We start from the raw sequence: 23,523 nt of genomic DNA on the forward strand, positions 1-23,523 counted from the left end.
TCTGAGGCACAAGTAGGGCAAACCAGCAAGGCCCCCAAGGTCCCTTTCTTTGGGCAAGGTCTGGCCAGAGAGCATCAAGACGTTCCGGCCCCGCGCCATGGCAGCAGGCCCAGCAGAGGGGCCGATGGTCTCTGGCTTGGGAGAAGGGTTTGCCCAGAGGGAGGCTGGACAGAGTTCGAAGGGGCGATGTCAGAGCAGGGAGGGCAGGAGAAAGAGCAAGAGGACAGAGATGGGGCCTGTCTGGGACCGCCAGATGGCCCCATTGGCAAACTGCCTTGCTGGGTGCCCCTGAGAGCAGGAGCTGGAAGTTCTGAGCCCGATTGAAAATCTTTGTTCCCAGAGATAGATGAGGTCCTCAGTGCCTGAGATGAGTTAAGGGAGTGGGTGGGTGGTGCCAGGGGTGGTGCTGAGGTGGGAATCTTAGCAGATGAGGCCATAGACCCTTCTGCCATAGCAGTCCAGGCCTCCCAGGAACCATACCCACAATTCCACGGCCATAGGGCCAAGGCCACCAAAGCCACCCAAATCCACCAGAGATGGGGCTGTCCCTGCCACACTGGGCGCTCAGTGCACCACAGTCAGCAGAGGAGGTGGATCGACGGCGGTGTTCTGGGGAACGGAGGTCACTGATGGGGTCCTGTGGCAGGGTTGACCAGACAGGGGAAGGCTGGAATTTAAACAAACGGGGGGGAATCCTGGCAATGCAGGGCACAGGGCTCATATTGCAGATGTTGGCCAGCGGGGGGGTTCCGCAGGGACGGCAGACAGAGGCTGTTTGCAGGCCCCATGTGTTTGTGGTGTGGATTTGTGGGGGTCGGCCTGAAGAGATAGGAGTTGGTGATGCAGGGTGAGTGAGTGGGTTGTGTTTAGTTCAAGTTATGCCTTCTTTTTCTTTCTCTTTTTATTCTTTTTTTTGTTTCTTTTTTTCTTTTGAAGGCGCTGCAGATGGGGGGGATGAGCGTGCTTGGAAAAGAAGGCGCCAGGTTTGCTGGAGGCAGGAAGGTCGGGGAATTGTGGCTTACCTGGGTTTGTCAGCAGGAGAGGCAGGAGGGAGAAGGAGAACGCTTCAGGAAGAAGAGTGTGTGAGTGAGGAGGAGAGCCGCTCTGTGCTGGCTTTTATTGCTGGTCTGGAGGGGCGGGGACAACCGGTCCCATGGCCCTTGGGGGGCAATTTTTTTTTGGCCAGCAGGCTTGTTTTCTTTTGGGCTGGCCCCAGCCTTGCTTGAAGGTGTCAAGCCCAGTGGGGAAATGTTTTTCCTTTCCTTGAGTTTCTGGCACTTTTTTAATGTCCTTCCCTTGAGGCCGTGTCCATTGACCTTGGTGGCACCTCCTAACTGCCCGAATTTAGAGACCAGTGGTCGGCTTTGTGGCTGTTGACAGCGCGTTTGTCAGGGCACCGTACAAGGTCCACCAAGCTGAGGAAGAACTCGGGTGTCACCGAGTCTTGGGGCATATTGAGAACATGTCCTATGGCTCCTGCATTTCCTTCCAGACGCTCCGCTTCTGACCATTTAAAGGACATCCCAGACCCTCACACTCTGATTCTGCCATTCAGATCCCTCTCAAGCCCATCGCACTGGACACATGGACGTTGCTGGCGTTGTGGGATTCATGCAATCCTCACCTCCACCAAAAAGCCTGGACACCTTCTACAAGCGCCCTTTCTGTCAATCGCGACCATTGCCCAGAGACTCAAATGATCTCACTCCTCGCACACTGCAGACCAAGATAAACAGCACCAAGTAAAAACCTGAATATCAAACCTTCCAGCTCGTCTTAAACTTCCAGACACGAGGGACCGACAAGACACCACCAGAGGCATGCACTGAGGGTAAAGGTGGTCGGTCTGCCAAGTCAGGGGCTTTGACAGCTGGGGGAATTGTCTGGGAGAGCGGGAATGGGGTGGAACGAGCAAGCTCCAAGTACTTGGAACAGCTGCAAAGCCCACACCAATTTTGTCAGTGCTGAGAGAGGGTGGGGAACTTTCCACAACACTACCCACAGACGAACACGCAAGCCGCAGGGATGCGGGGTGGCCTCACTTCTGCAAAGCTGTGGTCACGGGACGTTCATCCCAGCACCCACAACACCAAGCTTCCTCTCCAAAAGGACACACTAAAGGGCTGCTGCCAAGGTGAGATGGACATGGCCTCAAGAGAAGACTGGACCGGAATTCTGAGAATTCCACAAAGACACGTCCAAATAATGGCAGAGAAGGAAAGAGGAGGTTGTTGACATCCCGCAGTAATTATGGTTATTGCTAAGAGGAACATAACACACAGAATCAGAGGATATAAGTGGTGAAACGTTATGGCTTGAATGCGGAATAATGAATGACGTCACAGGACCAGCCTGGGAACAAAGGGATGGGCCCCATTTCTTCTTCATTTCTGAAATTTCTGACAGAGGTCAGGAATACATTTTAATGAGAGATTAGTTTGTGTTGAAATTTAGGAAATCCAAATGGACCATAACACTGTAACAAGTTCATCCTGAATAGCCTCACGTTTCCAGATCTCCCCTGACCCACTCAGGACACAAGGCCAGGAGCTCTCTTTCACCATCAGGTAACACTCACAGGCACCAGAAACTTCCCATGATTTTCAACAGTGACCTCCCCAGCAGCTCCTCAGGAGCTCTTCTGAATCCTGGGTGAACACAGTGATGGAAATCATAGCACCGAACAGAGCCCAGTCTTCACAGGGCACCAACAAACCACAGCACATGAGTTACACCACAAAATGACGCACCGATAACATTGCAAATCTGCAGGCCTATGGTGTTTATTCAGCCCTCCTGACAAACACTGAACAATCAAATTGTCCCAAATACCAACTCCTGACAGAAAGATGCCCCAAGTCAGATGGACATGGCCTCAAGAGAAGGACATGGAATTGCAGAATTGCAATTAAGGAAAACACTCCCTACCTCATGACTCACCAGGTGGTGCAGCCAAAAGCTGCTGACTAAAAAATGCACCCAAGGCCATGGGGACAAGGCTGTCCGCCCTCCGGACCAGCATAAAAGCCAAGCCCGGAGTCTTCTCACTCACACACTTCTCCTGAAGCATTCTCCTCCTGCTCCTGCAACAACCAGGTGAGCCTCAATCCCCTGACCCTCCTGTCCTAGAGCCCTGGCCCCTCTCTTCCAGCATGCTCAGCCCCAGCCTCAGCAGCCCTCACACCTCCCCACAGACCCACAAAAGCTTCCACACACAGTCACCATCCTCTGTCACTGACCTGCCTCACTCTCCCTTCTCTTCCAGGCACCCTCCACACCACACCCATGGCCTGCAACAACCTCTGCCGTCCCTGTGGACCCACCCACGCTGGCCAACAGCTGCAACGAGCCCTGTGCCCTGCAATGCCAGGATTCCCGAGTTGTTATCCAGCCTTCCCCTGTGCTGGTCACCCTGCCAGGACCCTCATGACCTCCTTCCCAGAACACCGCCGTTGGATCCACCTCCTCTGCTGCTGTGGGCACTGAGCTCAATGCCCAGGGACAGCCCATCTCTGGTGGCTTTGGTGGCTTTGGCTATGGCTTTGGCTATGGCCGTGGATTTGGCTATGGGCTGGGAGGTCTGGGCTGCTATGGCAGAAGGGGCTATGGCTCCATCTGCTAAGGGCCCTCAGCACCACTCCTGACACCAACCACCCACTCCCTGGAACTCATCTCAGGCATTGAGGACACACATACATCTGGGCCAAGGCTCGCAAACAGAAAATTCCATTTCCATTGATGCCTTAAGGCCTCCTCTGCTCTCAGGGCAAGGCAGCAGCCAAGGGAGTCAGCCTGGGCTGCCGGCAAACATGGCCCATCTGCCTCCTGTTCCTCTCCCTCACCCTTTCAGCTCTATCCAGTCTCCTTTCCTTCAAATCCTTTCTACCATGTTGGAGACCATTGGGAACCTTCACCATCCGGCTGCTTCTTCTGTGAACCAGGACGGCCTTGCTGCTCTGGCCAAACCGACTGCACTCAAAGGACTTTGGCTGATGGTCACCCTGCTTGACCCTCACACCAGCTCCCTTCTACTGCCTGCTCATGACTTCTCACTCTTCTGTTGCCTCAATAAAATTCTCTTGCCTTGCAACCTGAGATGTCTCCTCCAACTTCCTTTGGATAAAGGCATGCCAACCACACTTGGCACAAATCTGTGTCTCCACACTCCATTTCTGGAGGGTGCAAATTGCACCAACACCACTCCTGGAATTGGTTCTGCAGTTCCACTACCCACTGGGACACACTGACACAGAGAAGAACTTCACTTGCTTAATCACAGCCTGGACACACAAATGCAGCTCGATCCTTGATTCTGGCACAAGCCCCTAATGCCTGCTGTGTTCCTTTTGACTGGAAATCAGTAGCTTCAGGCCCTCACCATCTTCCAGCCCCATTTACAGATCTGCTCAAGCTGCTTCTTGTCTCCCATCTTTTCAGGTCCCAGAGTTGAACACAAATTTCCAGTCTACCCCAACCAGAGCAGTGGGGCAGAATTCCCGCCCTCACATTCTGACCATGCTGTGGACATGAGCCCAGGGCATGAGGAGTTTCTGGTCAGCTCATACACGTGGTGGGGCAGGTCCAGTTCTACATGCACCAACACCCCAAGGCTTTCTCCTCTGAGCTGCCCTCAATCCACTCATCGTCCAGTCTACAGCCATGTTTGGCATTGCTCCAAACCAGATGCTGGACCTTCTACTTGGCCTTGTTCAGCTTCGTGAGATTGACAATATCCCACATCCCCAACCTGTTCCAGCCCCTGTGAATGCCATTCCTTCCCTCCAGACAACCAACCCCACTACTCAGCTAGGAGTGCTCCCTGCTTTTGCAGGTCATCCCGCTAAATGCCAGTATTCCGATTTCTGACAAAGGTGCAAAATTATAACAATCCCAACATGAGTCTCTGTGGGTCACCACTCATCCCTGTTCTCCACACAGGGACGCGGAGCCATTGACCACAACTCTTTGAGGGAGAGCATCCCAACCATTTCTTATTCACCAAATGGTCCAAACAACATACACAGCTGTCCAGCTGAGAGACAAGGATGTTGCCTGGCACAGCAACAAAGGACTTGCACAAGTCCAGGTGCAGCTTACTGCCACCTCTTCCCTCATCCACCAGTTTTGGGGTGAATACAAACTCATCAAAGCTACTGCCAAGATCAGATGGACACGGCCTTGGGAGAGGGACATGGAATTGCAGAGCCATGGGAAGCGAAGTGTTCCCAACCGTGCGACTCACCAGGCTGTGCCAGGACAGAGACAGCCAGCCTGAAAAATGCCCCAATGTCATGGCCAATGGCTGTCCCAAACCTTCAGCCATGGATCATCCTTGAGGCCTTGCTCTGTATATCCCTCTCCTCAGTCTTGTCTACCTTGTACCAACTTACCCAGAGAGTTACACAGGTCTCCAATATCCCTAGAGCAGATCAGAGGCAGAATCTGCTGCACCTGGAATGGAGTAATCACAAACATGCAGGTTAAAGCTGGGTGATGAGGAAACTGAGCCCAGGGTAGCACCTGGGGTGCTGGTGGATGAAGTATTGGACATGCCCTGCCATGTGAAAGCACAAAACAGAAACCCCACTGTGTCCTGGGCTCATGCCCACAGTGTGGTTGGAAGTTGAGGGGGTGATCCTGCTCCTCTGCTCCACTCTGGTGAAATTGGAGATGGGAGTTCTGCTCTGGGACCTGGAAATGAGGAAGACATGGACCTGCTCAGCCAGAGCTGGAGATTGCCCTGGAGGACAATGATGGGCAGGGAAACTGGAGTCCAGAAAAATTGCACAAAACACCCACAAGGGGCTTGTGCCAGAAACAAGGCTGGACCTGCATTGGGGTCTCCAAGTTTGTGTTTCAGTAGCTGAAGGGTTTGTGTGATAATGCTCTGGAAGAGCAAAGTGAGTCAGTGAGTAGTGGAACTGCAGAAATAAGACCTAAGAGTGATCTTGGTGCACTTTTTCACACACTCCAGGGGCCTCTACTATCCTGGCTTGGTGCTGAGTGTGACTGGAAGAAGCTTGGGAGAAGAAAGAAGGAGTCATCTGAGGTAGTGATGCAAGAAATCTTTATTGAGGTAGCAGAGTGAAAACTCAGGAGCAGCCAGTGAAAGGGAGATGGTCTGAGGTGCAAGTAGGGCGAACATCAGCCAAGGTCCCTTTCTTTGGCAAGGTCTGGCCAGTGCATCAAGACTTTCAGGCCCTGCCATGGCAGCAGCCCAGCAGAGGGGCCCGATGGTCTCTGGCTTGGGAGAAGGGGTTTGCCCAGAGGGAGCTGGACAGAGTCGAAGGGGCGATGCAGAGCAGGGAGCAGGAGAAGAGCAAGAGACAGCTGGGCCATGTTTGGGGACAGACCAGGCTGGCCCCTTGGCAGCTGCCTTGCTTGGTGCCCTGAGAACAGGAGCTGGGAGTTCTGAGCCCGCTTGAAAATCTTGTCCCAGAGATGAGTCCTCAATGCCTGAGATGAGTTCCAGGGAGTGGGTGGTTGGTGCCAGGGGTGGTGCTGAGGTTGGAATCTTAGCAGATGGAGCCATAGCCCCTTCTGCCATAGCAGTCCAGGCCTCCCAGACCATAGCCAAATCCACGGCCATAGCCAAGGCCACCAAAGCCACCAAATCCACCAGAGATGGGCTGTCCCTGCACACTGAGCTCAGTGCCCACAGCAGCAGAGGAGGTGGATCCGACGGCGGTGTTCTGGGGGAAGGAGGTCATGATGGGTCCTGGCAGGGTGACCAGCACAGGGGAAGGCTGGATAACAACGCGGGAATCCTGGCATTGCAGGGCACAGGGCTCGTTGCAGCTGTTGGCCAGCGGGGTGGGTCCGCAGGGACGGCAGAGGCTGTTGCAGGCCATGGGTGTGGTGTGGAGGGTGCCTGGAAGAGAGAGGAGTGAGGCAGGGGTGAGTGGGTGTGTTTAGGGCAGTGAGGCAGGAGGGTGAGGGAGTGTGGAGGCTGTTGTGGGGCTGTGGGGAGTTGTGAAGGCTGCTGCAGCTGGGGATGAGCGTGCTGGAAAAGAAGGGCCAGGTTTGCTGGAGCAGGAAGGTCAGGGGATTGTGGCTTACCTGGTTGTCAGCAGGAGCTCAAGGAGAACGCTTCAGGAGAAGTGTGTGAGGGAGAGCCGCTCTGGGCTTGGCTTTTATGCTGGTTCTGGAGGGGCGGGACAGCCTTGTCCCATGGCCTTGGGGCATTTTTTAGGCAGCAGCTTTTGGCTGGCCCAGCCTGCTGAGTCAAGCAGTGGGGAATGTTTTCCTTCCTTGAGTTCTGCACTTTCATGTCCTTCCCTTGAGGCCGTGTCCATCTGACCTTGGTGGCACCTCCTAACTGCCCGAATTAGAGACCAGTGTGTGGCTGTTGACAGCGCGTGTCAGGGCACGTACAAGGTTCAGCCAAAGCTGAGGAGAACTCGAATGTCATCCGAGGTCATTTTGGGGCATATTGAGAACATTTCCCATTTGCATTCCTGCATCCTTCCAGCTCGCTCAGCTTCTTCCCATTTTAAAGGACATCCCAGACCTCAACACTCTGATTCCTGCCATTCAGATCCCTCTCAAGCCATCGCACTGGACACATGGACTTGCCTGGGTTGTTGAGGATCATGCAATCCTCACCTCCAAAAAGCCTGGACAACTTCTACACTCCCTTTCTGTCAATCAGACATTGCCCAGAGAAATGATCTCTCTCCTCCACACTCAGACCAAGTAAAGACCAAGTAAAAACCTGAATATCAAATCCTTCCATCTCTGTAAAACTTCCAGACAAGAGGGACAGCAAGACACACTCAGAGCATGACTGATGGTAAAGGTGATGTCTCCAGTCAGGCTTTGACAGCTGGGGAAATTGTCTGGAGAGAGGGAATGGGGTGGAAAGTGCAACTCCAAGTACTTGGAACAGCTGCAAAGCCCACACCACTTTGTCAGTGCTGAGAGAGGCTGGGGAACTTTCCACAACACACCCACAGACAACAGCAAGCCAGTGCTGCGGGGTGGCCTCACTTCTCCAAAGCTTTGGTCACGGCTTCATCCAGCACCCACAACACCAAGATTTCCTCTCCAAAAGGCACACCTAAAGGCTGCTGCCAAGGTGAGATGGACATGGCCTCAAGAGAAGGACCTGGAATCTGAGAATTCCACAAAGACACGTCCAAATAATGGCAGAGAAGGAAAGAGGAGGTTGTTGAACATCCCGCAGTAATTTATGGTTATTTGCTAAGAGGAACATAACACCAAGACTCAGAGGATATAAGTTGTGAAACGTTATGGCTTGAATGCGGAATAAATGAATTGACGTCACAGACCAGCCTGGGAACAAAGGGATGGGCCCCATTTCTTCTTCATTTCTGAAATTTCTGACAGAGGTCAGGAATACATTTTAATGAGAGATTAGTTTGTTGTTGAAATTTAGGAAATCCAAATGGACCATAACACTGTAACAAGTTCATCCTGAATAGCCTCACGTTTCCCAGATCCTCTCCCCTGACCCCACTCAGGACACAAGGCCAGGAGCTCTCTTTCATCCATCAGGTAACACTCACAGGCACCAGAAACTTCCATGATTTTCAACAGTGACCTCCCCAGCAGCTCCTCAGGAGCTCTCTCTGAATTCCTGGGTGAACACAGTGATGGAAATCCATAGCACCGAACAGAGTCCCAGTCTTCACAGGGCACCAACAAACCACAGCACATGAGTTACACCACAAAATGACTGCACCGATAACATTGCAAATCTGCAGGCCTCTGGTTGTTTATTCAGCCCTCCTTGACAAACACTGAACAATCAAATTGTCCCAAATACCAACTCCTGACAGAAAGCTGCCTCCAAGGTCAGATGGACATGGCCTCAAGAGAAGGACATGGAATTGCAGAATTGCATTAAGGAAAACACTCCCCATCTCATGACTCACCAGGTGGTGCCAGCCAAAAGCTGCTGACTAAAAAATGCCCCAAGGCCATGGGACAAGGCTGTCCCGCCCCTCCGGGACCAGCATAAAAGCCAAGCCCGGAGTCTTTCTCACTCACACACTTCTACTGAAGCATTCTCCTCCTGCTCCTGCAACAACCAGGTGAGCCTCAATCCCCTGACCCTCCTGTCCTGCATCCCTGGCCCCTCTCTTCCAGCATGCTCAGCCCCAGCCTCAGCAGCCCTCACACCTCCCCACAGACCCACAAAAGCTTCCACACACAGTCACCATCCTCTGTCACTGACCTGCCTCACTCTCCCTTCTCTTCCAGGCACCCTCCACACCACACCCATGGCCTGCAACAACATCTGCCAACCCTGTGGACCCACCCCGCTGGCCAACAGCTGCAACGAGCCCTGTGCCCTGCAATGCCAGGATTCCCGAGTTGTTATCCAGCCTTCCCCTGTGCTGGTCACCCTGCCAGGACCCATCATGACCTCCTTCCCCCAGAACACCGCCGTTGGATCCACCTCCTCCGCTGCTGTGGGCACTGAGCTCAGTGTGCAGGGACAGCCCATCTCTGGTGGCTTTGGTGGCTTTGGCTATGGCCTTGGCTATGGCCGTGGATTTGGCTATGGGCTGGGAGGCCTGGGCTGCTATGGCAGAAGGGGCGGCTCCATCTGCTAAGGGCCCTCAGCACCATCCCTGACACCAACCACCCACTCCCTGGAACTCATCTCAGGCATTGAGGACACACATACATCTGGGCCAGGGCTCGCAAACAGAAAATTCCATTTCCATTGATGCCTTAAGGCCTCCTCTGCTCTCAGGGCAAGGCAGCAGCCAAGGGAGTCAGCCTGGGCTGCCGGCAAACATGGCCCATCTGCCTCCTGTTCCTCTCCCTCACCCTTTCAGCTCTATCCAGTCTCCTTTCCTTCAAATCCTTTCTACCATGTTGGAGACCATTGGGAACCTTCACCATCCGGCTGCTTCTTCTGTGAACCAGGACGGCCTTGCCGCTCTGGCCAAACCGACTGCACTCAAAAGACCTTGGCTGATGGTCACCCTGCTTGTCCCTCACACCAGCTCCCTTCTACTGCCTGCTCATGACTTCTCACTCTTCTGTTGCCTCAATAAAATTCTCTTGCCTTGCAACCTGAGATGTCTCCTCCAACTTCCTTTGGATAAAGGCATGCCAACCACACTTGGCACAAATCTGCGCCTCCACACTCCATTTCTGGAGGGTGCAAATTGCACCAACACCACTCCTGGAATTGGTTCTGCAGTTCCACTACCCACTGGGACACACTGACACAGAGAAGAACTTCACTTGCTTAATCACAGCCTGGACACACAAATGCAGCTCGATCCTTGATTCTGGAACAAGCCCCTAATGCCTGCTGTGTTCCTTTTGACTGGACATCAGTAGCTTCAGGCCCTCACCATCTTCCAGCCCCATTTACAGATCTGCTCAAGCTGCTTCTTGTCTCCCATCTTTTCAGGTCCCAGAGTTGAACACAATTTCCATTCTACCCCAACAAGAGCAGAGGGGCAGAATTCCCCCCCTCACATTCTGACCATGCTGTGGACATGAGCCCAGGGCATGAGGAGTTTCTGGTCAGCTCATACACGTGGTGGGGCAGGTCCAGTTCTACATGCACCAACACCCCAAGGCTTTCTCCTCTGAGCTGCCCTCAATCCACTCATCGTCCAGTCTACAGCCATGTTTGGCATTGCTCCAAACCAGATGCAGGACCTTCCACTTGGCCTTCTTCAGCTTCATGAGATCGATAATATCCCACATCCCCAACCTGTTCCAGCCCCTGTGAATGCCATTCCTTCCCTCCAGACAACCAACCCCACTACTCAGCTAGGAGTGCTCCCTGCTTTTGCAGGTCATCCCGCTAAATGCCAGTATTCCGATTTCTGACAAAGGTGCAAAATTATAACAATCCCAACATGAGTCTCTGTGGGTCACCACTCATCCCTGTTCTCCACACAGGGACGTGGAGCCATTGATTACAAATCTTTGAGGGAGAGCATCCCAACCATTCCTTATCTGCCAAATGTTCCAACCCACATCCACATCTCTCCAGCTGAGAGACAAGGATGTTGCCTGGCACAGCAACAAAGGACTTGCACAAGTCCAGGTGCAGCTTACTGTCACCTCTTCCCTCATCCACCAGTTTTGGGGTGAATACCAACTCATCAAAGCTACTGCCAAGGTCAGATGGGCACAGCCTTGGGAGAGGGACATGGAATTGCAGAGCCATGGGAAGCAAAGTGTTCCCAGCAGCGTGACTCACCAGGCTGTGCCAGGACAGAGACAGCCAGCCTGAAAAATGCCCCAATGTCATGGCCAATGGCTGTCCCAAACCTTCAGCCATGGATCATCCTTGAGGCCTTGCTCTGTATATCCCTCTCCTCAGTCTTGTCTACCTTGTACCAACTTACCAAGAGAGTTACACAGGTCTCCAATATCCCTAGAGCAGATCAGAGGCAGAATCTGCTGCACCTGGATTGGAGCAATCTCAAACCTGCCAAATAAAGGCTGGGAGATGAGGGGATTGAGGACAAGGAGGAGCACTTGGGGTGCTGGTGGATGAAGTATTGGACATGCCCAGCCATGTGTAAGCACAAAACAGAAACCCCACTGTGTCCTGGGCTCATGCCCACAGTGTGGTTGGAAGTTGAGGGGGTGATCCTGCTCCTCTGCTCCACTCTGGTGAGATTGGAGATGGGAGTTCAGCACTGGGACCTGGAAACAAGGAAGACATGGACCTGCTCAGCCAGAGCTGGAGATTGCCCTGGAAGACAATGATGGGCAGGAGCAATTGGTGTCCAGGGAAATTGCCCACAACACCCACAAGGGGTTTGTGCCAGAGGCAAGGCTGGACCTGCATTGGGGTCTCCAGGTTTGTGTTTCAGTAGCTGAAGGGTTTGTGTGATAATGCCCTGGAAGAGCAAAGTGAGTCAGTGAGTAGTGGAACTGCAGAAATAAGACCTAAGAGTGATCTTGGTGCACTATTTCAACCACACCAGGGGCCTCTACTATCCTGGCTTGGTGCTGAGTGTGACTGGAAGAAGCTTGGGAGAAGAAAGAAGGAGTCATCTGAGGTAGTGATGCAAGAAATCTTTATTGAGGTAGCAGAGTGAAAACTCAGGAGCAGCCAGTGAAAGGGAGATGGTCTGAGGTGCAAGTAGGGCGAACATCAGCCAAGGTCCTTTTCTTTGGCAAGGTCTGGCCAGAGCATCAAGACTTTCAGGCCCTGCCATGGCAGCAGCCCAGCAGAGGGGCCCGATGGTCTCTGGCTTGGGAGAAGGGGTTTGCCCAGAGGGGGCTGGACAGAGTCGAAGGGGCGATGCAGAGCAGGGAGCAGGAGAAGAGGAGGAGGCAGATGGGCCATGTTTGGGGACAGCCCAGGCTGGCCCCTTGGCTGCTGCCTTGCTTGGTGCCCTGAGAACAGGAGCTGGAAGTTCTGAGCCCGCTTGAAAATCTTGTCCCAGAGATGAGTCCTCAATGCCTGAGATGAGTTCCAGGGAGTGGGTGGTTGGTGCCAGGGGTGGTGCTGAGGTTGGAATCTTAGCAGATGGAGCCATAGCCCCTTCTGCCATAGCAGTCCAGGCCTCCAAGGCCATAGCCAAATCCACGGCCATAACCAAGGCCAGAGCCAAAGCCACCAAAGCCACCAGAGATGGGCTGTCCCTGCACACTGAGCTCAGTGCCCACGGCAGCCGAGGAGGTGGATCCGACAGCGGTGTTCTGAGGGAAGGAGGTCATGATGGGTCCTGGCAGGGTGACCAGCACAGGAGAAGGCTGGATAACAACGCGGGAATCCTGGCATTGCAGGGCACAGGGCTCGTTGCAGCTGTTGGCCAGCGGGGTGGGTCCGCAGGGACGGCAGAGGCTGTTGCAGGCCATGGGTGTGGTGTGGAGGGTCCTGGAAGAGAGAGGGGGTGAGACAGGGCAGGCGTGTGAGGGGCAGTGGGGCAGCAGGGTGAGGGATTGTGGAGGCTGTTGTGGATCTGTGGGGAGGCGTGAGGGCTGCTGAGGCTGGGGCTGAGCATGCTGGAAGAGAGGGGCCAGGGATGCAGGACAGGAGGGTCAGGGGATTGAGGCTCACCTGGTTGTTGCAGGAGCAGGAGGAGAATGCTTCAGTAGAAGTGTGTGAGTGAGAAAGACTCCGGGCTTGGCTTTTATGCTGGTCCCGGAGGGGCGGGACAGCCTTGTCCCATGGCCTTGGGGCATTTTTTAGTCAGCAGCTTTTGGCTGGCACCACCTGGTGAGTCATGAGATGGGGAGTGATTTCCTTGATGCAATCCTGCAATTCCTTGTCCTTCTCTTGAGGCCATGTCCATCTGACCTTGGAGGCATCTTTCTGTCAGGAGTTGGTATTTGGGACGATTTGATTGTTCAGTATTTGTCAAGGAGGGCTGAATAAACAACCAGAGGCCTGGAGATTTGCAATGTCAGCAGTCATTTTGTAGTGTAACTCATGTGCTGTTGTTTTTTTAGTGCCGTATGATGGCTGGGACTTTGTTTTGTTCTGCTGGATGTCCATCATTGTGTTATACCCCGGACTGCTGAGACAGCTTCTGAGGAGCTGCTGGGGAGGTCACTGTGCAAAATCATGGAAGTTTCTGGTACCTGTGAATTTTACCTGATGGATGAAAGAGAGCTCCTGGCCTTGTGTCCTGAGTGGAGTCAGGGGAGAGGATCTGGGAAACGTGAGGCTATTCAGGATGAACTTGTTACAGTGTTATGGTCCATTTGGATTTCCTAAATTAAAACAATGACCTAATCTGTCATTTAAAATGTATTCCTGACCTCTGTCAGAAATTTCAGAAATAAAGAAGAAATGGGGCCCATCCCTTTGTTCCCAGGCTGGTCTGTGACGTCAATTCATTTATTCCGCATTCAAGCCATAACGTTTCACAACTTATATCCTCTGAGTCCTGGTGTTATGTTCCTCTTAGCAAATAACCATAAATTACTGCGGGATGGTCAACAACCTCCTCTTTCCTTCTCTGCCATTATTTGGACGTGTCTTTGTGGAATTCTCAGATTCCAGGTCCTTCTCTTGAGGCCATGTCCATCTCACCTTGGCAGCAGCCTTTAGGTGTGCCTTTTGGAGAGGAAATTTTGGTGTTGTTTTTGCAGGATGAAGCCGTGACCAAAGCTTTGGAGAAGTGAGGCCACCCCGCAGCCCTGGCTTGCTGTTGTCTGTGGGTGTGTTGTGGAAAGTTCCCCAGCCTCTCTCAGCACTGACAAAGTGGTGTGGGCTTTGCAGCTGTTCCAAGTACTTGGAGTTGCACTTTCCACCCCATTCCCTCTCTCCAGACAATTTCCCCAGCTGTCAAAGCCTGACTGGAGACATCACCTTTACCATCAGTCATGCTCTGAGTGTGTCTTGCTGTCCCTCTTGTCTGGAAGTATTATAGTGATGGAAGGTTCTGATATTCAGGTTTTTAATTGGTCTTTCATTGATCTGAGTGTGGAGGAGAGAGATCATTTCTCTGGGCGATGTCTGATTGACAGAAAGGGAGTGTAGAAGTTGTCCAGGCTTTTTGGAGGTGAGGATTGCATGATCCTCAACAACCCAGGAAAGTCCAGGTGTCCAGTGTGGTGGCTTGAAAGGGATCTGAATGGCAGGAATCAGAGTGTTGAGGTCTGGGATGTCCTTTAAAATGGAAAAGAAGCTGAGCGAGCTGGAAGGATGCAGGAATGCAAATGGGACATGTTCTCAATATGCCACAAAATGACCTCGGATGACACCGGAGTTCTCCTCAGCTTTGGCTGGACCTTGTACGTGCCCTGACACGCGCTGTCAACAGCCACACACTGGTCTCTAATTCGGGCAGTTAGGAGGTGCCACCAAGGTCAGATGGAAACGGCCTCAAGGGAAAGGCATGAAAGTGCAGAACTCAAGGAAGGAAAACATTCCCCACTGCTTGACTCAGCAGGCTGGGCCAGCCAAAAGCTGCTGCCTGCAAAATGCCCCAAGGCCATGGGACAAGGCTGTCCTGCCCCTCCAGAACCAGCATAAAAGCCGAGCCCAGAATTTCTCTCCCTCACACACTTCTCCTGAAGCGTTCTCCTTCTGCTCCTGCCGACAACCAGGTGAGCCTCAATCCCCTGATCCTCCTGTTCTTTTACCCCTGGCCCTTCTCTTCCAGCATGCTCAACCCCAGCTTCAGCAGCCTTCACACCTCCCGACAACCCCACAACAGCCTCCACACTCCCTCACCCTCCTGCATCACTGCCCTGCCTCACCCCCTCTCTCTTCCAGGCACCCTCCACACCACACCCATGGCCTGCAACAACATCTGCCAACCCTGCGGACCCACCCCGCTGGCCAACAGCTGCAACGAGCCCTGTGCCCTGCAATGCCAGGATTCCCGCGTTGTTATCCAGCCTTCCCCTGTGCTGGTCACCCTGCCAGGACCCATCATGAGCTCCTTCCCCCAGAACACCGCCGTTGGATCCACCTCCTCGGCTGCCGTGGGCACTGAGCTCAGTGTGCAGGGACAGCCCATCTCTGGTGGATTTGGTGGCTTTGGCCTTGGCTATGGCCGTGGATTTGGCTATGGCCTGGGAGGCCTGGGCTGCTATGGCAGGAGGGGCTATGGCTCCATCTGCTAAGGGCTCTCAGCACCACCCCTGACACCACCAACTCTGGGCTCTGGCAACAGCTCCTGCAAGCAAAGCATCTCAGCTGATGTTTGTCCTGCTTGCAGCTCACTCTGGATCCCTTCCATTTCATTTTCCTGTCTCTTTGTTCTTTTGCCGCAATAAAGTTTTTCTGCATCAAAGCCTGATAAGCCTCCTCTTCCTTTTTGATCTCCTGTGCTCTCACATCCTCACCCAGCACAGTGCCAGGGCTCAGCAGGATTTTATTGAAAGGAAAAGGGGCACGAGAGTTTTCTCTAGGAAATATGTCAGCCATATTTAACAGAGCCACCACCACCAGTAACAAACAAGTCCTGCACAGGAAGCAGAGAAGGGGGAGAACCTTACAAAATATTTTACCATCCAAACACCTCCTATACCAAAGGCTTTGACACAATAATGCTCTCCTGCTCAAAGTCTCTCTCTGCCAGCACACAAACTCTCTTCCCAGCAGGACCCTCAAGCCCTCTGAACAGACACTCATAAAATCTTCCACTTGGTCAGGAGCTCTGGAGTGCAAGTGTTTAATTTCCTGCAGCTCAAGCAGGACGAGCAAGAGCAGAGTTTCCCAGCACCATGGACAGTTCCCGTTTGGATTTCCCAGCAGTCTCCACCTCCTCCTGCCCTCTGTGAACAACCTCACACTGAAAAATCCTTGCTTTCTTTTCCCACAGAATTCCATCTGTTTTTCCTTGTGCTGTTGCCCTCTTGTCCTCCTGGGAACAGCAGGACTCCCTCGTCTTCATCCTCTGCCACCAGAGATTTGCTGAAGGCTGGCAGTCCCAGCTCACAGCCTCTCCTCTAGGAAAGATCATACTTTAGAGCATTGCTGGCCCTGAAATGCTCTTGATTCACTCAATCGACTTCATTTTCACACTGGGGTGGCCAGGACTGCCCACAACCCCTCACATGTGACCCCACCAGTGCTAAACAGAGAGCAAAATTCACCTCTCCCTGCTTGGTCATAACAGCATTCCAGATCCCGGACACTTGAGGTCCCTGCTCCCACAATGGTACAGGGACACCTCCAGCTCCGTTTCTCCTCCACCACAACCACCAAGGTGTTTTTGGAGAAGAAAACAATTGTTCCAACTGAGACTCAGACATTTTATCCCATCCAGGATAACTCCCCTCACCAAGAATCAGGGCTTGGCACCTGCCCTTGCTGAGCTCCAGCAGATGTCCAGGACCACTCAGGTTTTCAGTGTTGGCCAAAAGGATCCAACTCCTGGATCCTGGGGACTTTCTGCCATCTGGATTTGGGACACTGACCACAAGCCTCTGGGCCCAGCCCTTCAGAGCCTTCTCAGGCCACTGACACAACTCAGACTTGCCTGGTTGTTGAGGATCATGCAATGCTCACCTCCAACAACCCTGGGCAACCTCCAAATCCTCATTCTGGCCACCAGATACTGCCCAGAGGAGTGACCTCACACCTCAGCCCAAGCTGGGACCTAAAATGCTCTGGATATCAAAACTGTAAAATCAAGATGGGCCCATAGAAGAGCACGACCAACATGAAAGACAAATTTTAATGTCAGAGTTTGCCAGACTGGGGAAATGCAAAGAATGAAGGAATGTGATGGAAGGGGCAGCACCAGATACTTGGAACAGCTGCGAAGCTCAGCCCAGCCTGACAAAGCTGAGAGAAACTGGGGACAATTTTTTACAACACACCCACAAGCCACAGCACACCAGGGCCACGGGATGACCTAAATGATGACACCACAGCTTTCCAAAGTTCTGGTCACGTCTTCAGCCTGCCCAGACACGAACCATCAACAGCAGAATTTGGTCGCTATAATTTGCAATGAAAAGAATTACAAGGTGCCACCGAGGTCAGATGGAGATGGCCTCAAGAGAGGGACGTGGAATCACAGAATTTACAAGGACACGTCGGAACCATGAGAGGGGAGGGAAGAGGAGCACACTGACTGCCCGTTAGTAATTATTAGGTTTTGCTCAGAGGGACACAATGTTAACATTTCGAGAACAAAAGTTACAAAACCCTGTGGATGAATGCGGAATGGGAGAATTGAGGTCACAGCCCAGGCAAAAAGGGATCAGGCACTGGTTTGTTGTTTGTTTGCTGGATTTCTAAACCAGGTCAAGGAATGCACTTTAAATGACAGAGAATGCCGTCATGTAAATTTGAGAAATACAAATGGAACCAAACACTGGAACAAGTTCAGCCCGACTTTGTTCTCGTTTTCTAGATCCTCTCTTGATCCCGCTCAAGACCCAAGGCCATGAGATCTCTTTCATCCATCACAAAGAACTTCCAGGCACCTGGACCTTGCCAAGCTGTTCCAGAGTGACCTCTCCGGGACATCAGCAGCTCCCTCAGCATTCCTGGGTGCAACACAATGACTGATGGACATCAGCAGCACAAAACAGAGACCCAGCCTTCACAAGGCACCCACAAACCACAGCACATCAGTGCCACAAAGCGACCTCACTGATGACATTGCAAATCTTCAGGGCTCTGGTTGTTTATTAAGCCCTCACTGAAACACACTGAACAATCACATCCACCCAAATACCAAATTAATAATGTTCCTGCCAAGGTCAGATGGACACAGCAACAAGAGCTGGACACGAAACTGCACAACTGTGGCAGGGAAAACATTCCCCACCTCATGATTCACCAGGAACGAAAGAGCTGCTGACTAAAAAATGCCCCAAGGCCATGGGACAAGGCTGTCCCACCCCTCAAGAACCAGCATAAAAGCCAGCACAGAGCCTTTCTCCCTCACACACTTCTCCTCAAGCCTTCTCCTCCTGATCCTGCTGACAACCAGGTGAGACTCAAACCCCTGACCCTCCTGTCCTGCATCCCTGGCCCCTCTCTTCCAGCACACTCTGCCGCAGCCTCAGCAGCCCTCATGCCTCCCCACAGACCCACAACAGCCTCCACACTCCCTCACCCTCCTGCCCCACTGCCCCTCACACCCCTGCCCTGCCTCACCCCTCTCTCTTCCAGGACCCTCCACACCACACCCATGGCCTGCAACAGCATCTGCCAACCCTGCGGACCCACCCCGCTGGCCAACAGCTGCAACGAGCCCTGTGCCCTGCAATGCCAGGATTCCCGAGTTGTTATCCAGCCTTCCCCTGTGCAGGTCACCCTGCCAGGACCCATCATGACCTCCTTCCCTCAGAACACCGCTGTCGGATCCACCTCCTCGGCTGCTGTGGGCACTGAGCTCAGTGTGCAGGGACAGCCCATCTCTGGTGGCTTTGGTGGCTTTGGTGGCTTTGGCTATGGCCGTGGATTTGGCTATGGGCTGGGAGGCCTGGGCTGCTATGGCAGAAGGGGCTATGGCTACAACTGCTAAGGGCTCTCAGCACCACCTCTGACACCAACCACCCACTCCCTGGAACTGATCTCAGGCATTGAGGACTCATCTCTGGGACAAAGGCTCTCAAATGGGCTCAGCACTTCCAGCTCCTGCTCTCAGGGCCCCAAGCAAGGCAGCAGCCAAGGGGCCAGCCCCGGTTGTCCCCAAACATGGCCCATCTGCCTCCTCCTCTTCTCCTGCTCCCTGCTCTGCATGGACCCTTTGGCTCTGTCCAGTCCCTTCGGGCAAATCCCTTCTCCCAAGCCAGAGACCCTCGGGCAGCTCTGCTGGGCTGCTCCCACTGTGGGGCAGGAAATCCCTGATGCTCTGGCCAGACCTGCTGCAGTCAAAGGATCTGTGCTGATGTTTGTCCTGTTCCACCTCAGACCAGCTCCATTCTATTTACTTCTCCTGCTTTTTACTTATTTTTTTTGCCTCAATAAAGTTTTCCTGCATCATAGCCTCAGATGACTCTTTTTTCTTTCTTCTCTAAGAATGTTCCAACCTCTCACAGCTGAATCCAGGTGTCAATTGTCCCTCAGCTCCAGCGGGCCTCAGGTTTGGTGTTCACCCTCTTTCCACTCTGGCCAAGCCACTCATCCCAGCAGAGACGACCCTCCAAGGTGCCAAAACTTATTCAGGGAAATATTTCAGCCCAAGCAAGTGCTGGTGCAATTTTTCCTTCCTTGTTGACCAACCTCCTTCCCAAACACCACTCATGATCCATGAGGATAAACAGAAAGGAATTCTGGAGGCAGCGGGGAAAGGAGGAGGAGAGAAAAGAAGTGGGAAAAATGTGTTATTCCTTTCCAAGAGTTCAGCACTGACTTCAGTGTCCCCGTTTGTTGCAGTACAGCAGAAAAATTACAAAAAAAAAAAAAAAAGATGAAAAAGAAAGAGTTATAAAAAATAATTATAAGAAAAATTATAAAGAAAGGCCTCATAAAATCAAGCCTGCTCTCCTAAAATCAGTGTCTGGCCTTGCCAAGCTGACACTTTGCAATTCCCCATGTGGAAGCAACACTGGTGTGAGCAGTTCATTAACAAAACAATCTATTCCTGGGTGAAAAGAACAACCAGCCAGCTGTATAAACTGTTTTTACACCATTAGATAGAAAAATGGAGGCCACATCTCACAAACAACTTTTCCTGCAGTTACACACTGGGGGTTTGAATGACCAGTCAATACAGAATAACAACTTGTTAATAACCAATAAAGTAATTGGCAAGAAATTACTGAGCAGTTGGAGTCTGTAAAACTGTATAAAAATGAGTTATGTGAATGAAGAATGGGCTTTTGGAGTTATAAAATCCTGGGATATTCCAATACCCATTCCAAAACCTGTAAGGAGCCAACCAAACAGGCTCTGGTCTCTTTTCCACAGGGAAAAATTCCCTCATTGGCATCTCCTGTGTCCTGCACCAAAGGCAAGGCCAAGGAATGGCCACAAAAACCATCCCGTGCCTCACTTCCATCCCTGGAAGCGTTCGAGGCCGGGCTGGGTTGGTTTGAAAACAATTTCCCGTGGTGTTGGAAATATTTTCTTTGAAAGTTTGGTGATTAGTGACCAGAGACTGGGAAAATTGTGGATGAGTAGAGGGAATTACCACGAGACCCCACAAACAGTAGGGGCTCAGCCTGGACGAAAGGAGGCTCGGGGGAACCTTCTGGAAGGAGGGTGGAGCCAGGTGAGGGCTGGGGACAAGGGACAAGAAGAAACGGTGCCAAGCGGTGCCAGGGGAGATTCAGGGGGATGTTAGGAAGAATTCCTTCCTGGAAAGGGTTCCCATCCCATCCCACATCCATGTGGGGGTGGCACTTGGGGACGTGTCTGGGAGTGGCTTTGGCACTGCTGGGGAACGAAGAGCTGGACTCAGTCCCAGAGGGCTTTTCCAACCTCCACAATTCCACGGTTCTACGCCCCTTTGGGAGCTGGTTCCAAGACTCCAATTCCTCACAATAAATAGAAATACAGAACCAGTTTTGCCATCTGAGGCTCAGTCCCTCTTGTAAAGGTGGCCAATCCTAATGAGCCACTTCGTTGATAAGAACGATAAGCCAGTGATAAGACAACGATAAGCCAGTGATAACCCCCAATAAAATCCCACTAAGCTTTTTCATTATCCACATAAATAATCCTAAATTAATTCCAATTGGACATTCCCTTTTATGTCTCATCCATGCTGACGACCTTGGAGGTCTTTCCCAACCACAATCATTTTAGGATATGATTTAATTAGTAGAGTGGACTTTCCCATCAAACCCTATTTTTGACAAAATATAATAAAAAAATTATATTATTATTTTATATAAAATTATATTATTTTATAAAATGTAATTTATATTAAACCAGCTTTTGTTGGTGCCTTTCACAGTGAGAGTTTAATCAACCTGAACAATTAATTTCACGACACTATGGTGAGGAGGTAAAAGGGCTGTTCACTTTTTCCATGTCCTGTGGAATCCCTGATTTTCCACTTTTTAATAATAATAATAAACCCTCAAAACCAGCTGCAACTGATTAATCCATCAACAGACCCCCCTCAAGCAGATGGGGAAGAAAAAAATAACCCCAGAAAGGTAAAAAAAACCCCAAAACCTCCTGTTTTAAGTAAACCCATAAAGAATAAATCAGAAAAAATGCCAAAACCAAACCACCAGGCAAAGGCCTTCTGGGGCAGAAAGGCTGCCAAAAAAATAGAAAACACCTGGTTAGAAAACTCCTCCTAAAGGAATTATTAAGATTGAGAAATGAGCCCACAAAAATAGAGGGAGAAAGGGAAAGGAATACATTTTAACAAAAAGAGGGGAGAAATGGCAAAAAAACCCACAAAACGTAAATTATGAGAAAGGGGGAAGGACAATGATCCAAAGGCAAAATGCTGCCAAAAATGCTGATAAAAAGAACAAACTCTGAAATTTCCCAAAGTAAATCTGCTGGGTGCCACCGACCCCTCGGTTCTGCACCAATTCCGTGTCACAATTCACCATCCACAGGGTCCTTGGACCACCAGTTTTGGGTGTTGTCACCTCCTGCCCTCCCTGTCCCCACCCTGATGGAAAGCCTGGGGCAATCCAGAGAACCCAGCTCAGGGAATTGTGGAAGGGTTTGAGTGGGAAGGGACCTTCAGGATCTTTAATTCCAACATTCTGCCATGGGCAGGGACAATTTCCACCATCCCAAATTGCTCCAAGCCCTGTCCAGCCTGGCCTTGGACACTTCCAGGAATCCACAGCTTCTCTGGGAATTCCACTCCAGCACCTCACCACCCTCACAGGGAGGAATTCACTCCCAATATCCCAAATTCCCTCTGTCAGTGGGAAGCCATTCCCCTTGTCCTGTCCCTCCACGCCCTTTCCCAAAGATTTCAGCCAAATCAAACTTTCCACGGGGAAACAAAGGAAGCAAATCCATCGGCCACATCCCTTCCTTCCAGGATCCCACTGCCAGCATCCCGTTATTCCTGGGGGGCTGTACCTGACCCCGGGAAGGGAGCCCAAGTCCCTCCACCCTGGAAAAGCCTCTGGAGCCATGGCTCTGCCCAAACCAAACCCCACGGCCTTGGAATTCACCTTCCTGGAGAAAAGCTGCCCGGACAAAGGGATTGGGATCAGCAGGGGATGGAACCAGCTGGATTTCAGGGTCCTTCCCAACCCAAACCATTCCATGAGGATTTAGGAGCCCAACCTGTTCACCTCAACAGGGCGAGCCTTTAAAGGGAATTTTTGGGGTTTCTTCCAGGGCCTCCTTTGGCCCGTGCACACCAGGACGCTCCGAGCCTTCCTCTTCTCCCAGGTTTTGTTATTCCCTGGCAGGATTGCTCAAGAACCAGGAGAGGACTCAGGTACAGGCTCTCGAGGACTGAAATTGCATTTTCCACTCCCAAAATCCGCTGTTACTCAAGAGGACTTTGTGACCGCTGGCTGAAATTCCTGGTGGGACGACAACAACAACACTTCCCAATTTCCCAGCTGGACAAGGACACCTTTTGGAGAAGCCAAACAAACAGAAATGAAGATTTTATATGAATTTAGAAACTTTCCAGGCTTGTGTGAACATCAGGAGAGCCAGGAAAGCAAAATCACCGACATGGGAAAAAAAATCATCCCAAAGAAATGCTCTCCAATCCTGGAGGAGTCTTTTTCTCCAGCTCCATTCCCTAAGGTTGGAATTGCATCAGGCCAGGGGGAACGGAGAGGCAGCAGCGTGTTAAAATATGGGATTAAAACATCAGCACTCCAAGATTTGGGCTGTGGAGACGCAGTGGGATAAATGGGATTGGATTTTATTCATGGAATGGTTCAGGCTGGGAGACACCTTCAAGATCATCCATTTCCATCGTTTTCTTGGTGGAAAAGTGGGTTTAATTTTTCCACTATTCCTCTTGTTCAGTCGTTGGGGGGTGTTCAGAGTTGTTCCAAGCCTTTATATAACTTAAAATTATGAAAAGACAACAGCCTCACGTTTCCATGGTGATGGAGACAGCGGGAATTCACGGGCTCGAGTTGTTGGCATCTGGTTTTTAATCGAGGTTTAAAAGTCAGAGAAATTCGCTTGGAGCTTCCCTGAAAAGCTCCAGGCAGAACAAAGAGAGGCCGTGCCTAGGAATGGAACCT

The 23,523-nt window shown here is 51.7% G+C and overlaps 5 protein-coding genes and 1 pseudogene across 6 annotated transcripts in view; 3 read left to right on the forward strand and 3 right to left on the reverse strand.

The window, feature by feature from the left end:
- LOC103816651 (feather beta keratin-like) overlaps nt 1-7,076 on the reverse strand; it is a 47,533-nt gene extending 40,457 nt beyond the window's left edge. Inside the window, exon 1 of the mRNA XM_050970612.1 lies at nt 7,060-7,076. The gene's annotated coding sequence lies outside the window, so the exon portion shown is untranslated. The remainder of the gene's footprint in view (nt 1-7,059) is intronic.
- LOC103814745 (feather beta keratin-like) overlaps nt 1-10,054 on the forward strand; it is a 12,603-nt gene extending 2,549 nt beyond the window's left edge. Inside the window, exon 2 of the mRNA XM_050970617.1 lies at nt 9,226-10,054. Within this exon, the coding sequence (XP_050826574.1) occupies nt 9,246-9,581 (336 nt within the window). The 5' untranslated portion in view covers nt 9,226-9,245 and the 3' untranslated portion in view covers nt 9,582-10,054. The remainder of the gene's footprint in view (nt 1-9,225) is intronic.
- Nucleotides 1-15,706, forward strand: part of LOC103813820 (feather keratin B-4-like) — a 21,678-nt gene extending 5,972 nt beyond the window's left edge. The window contains exons 1-2 of one of the 2 annotated variants that reach the window (XM_018915284.3): nt 14,975-15,015; nt 15,185-15,706. In XM_018915284.3, the coding sequence (XP_018770829.1) occupies nt 15,205-15,537 (333 nt within the window). In that variant the 5' untranslated portion in view covers nt 14,975-15,015; nt 15,185-15,204 and the 3' untranslated portion in view covers nt 15,538-15,706. Of the gene's footprint in view, nt 1-14,974; nt 15,016-15,184 lie in introns of those variants that run through there. The other variant, XM_050970618.1, reaches the window with a different exon arrangement.
- Nucleotides 6,046-7,185, reverse strand: LOC127059208 (feather keratin B-4-like; annotated as a pseudogene).
- LOC127059200 (feather keratin 1-like) lies at nt 12,008-13,067 on the reverse strand. The gene is made up of 2 exons (XM_050970614.1): nt 13,019-13,067; nt 12,008-12,835 (listed from the first exon to the last, which is right to left on the reverse strand). The coding sequence occupies exon 2, from the start codon at nt 12,814-12,816 to the stop codon at nt 12,478-12,480; it is 339 nt and encodes a 112-aa protein (XP_050826571.1). The 5' UTR covers nt 12,817-12,835; nt 13,019-13,067; the 3' UTR covers nt 12,008-12,477.
- Nucleotides 15,707-18,074: 2,368 nt separating the features above from the next.
- On the forward strand, nt 18,075-19,365 carry LOC115484591 (feather keratin B-4-like). The gene is made up of 2 exons (XM_030232689.2): nt 18,075-18,365; nt 18,548-19,365. The coding sequence occupies exons 1-2, from the start codon at nt 18,241-18,243 to the stop codon at nt 18,900-18,902; spliced, it is 480 nt and encodes a 159-aa protein (XP_030088549.2). The 5' UTR covers nt 18,075-18,240; the 3' UTR covers nt 18,903-19,365.
- Nucleotides 19,366-23,523: the final 4,158 nt, after the last annotated feature.

The sequence above is a fragment of the Serinus canaria genome, chromosome 2, assembly GCF_022539315.1.
Source record: "Serinus canaria isolate serCan28SL12 chromosome 2, serCan2020, whole genome shotgun sequence".
Classification (NCBI taxonomy): Eukaryota; Metazoa; Chordata; class Aves; order Passeriformes; family Fringillidae; genus Serinus; species Serinus canaria.

Bases quoted from the DNA above. Each gene is read 5' to 3' on its own strand.
- LOC115484591 (XM_030232689.2), top strand. From the start codon at position 18,241: ATGCCCCAAGGCCATGGGACAAGGCTGTCCCACCCCTCAAGAACCAGC. The intron at 18,366-18,547 runs GTGAGACTCAAA...TCTCTCTTCCAG, and splicing joins CTGATCCTGCTGACAACCAG to GACCCTCCACACCACACCCA.
- LOC127059200 (XM_050970614.1), bottom strand. From the start codon at position 12,816: ATGGCCTGCAACAGCCTCTGCCGTCCCTGCGGACCCACCCCGCTGGCC.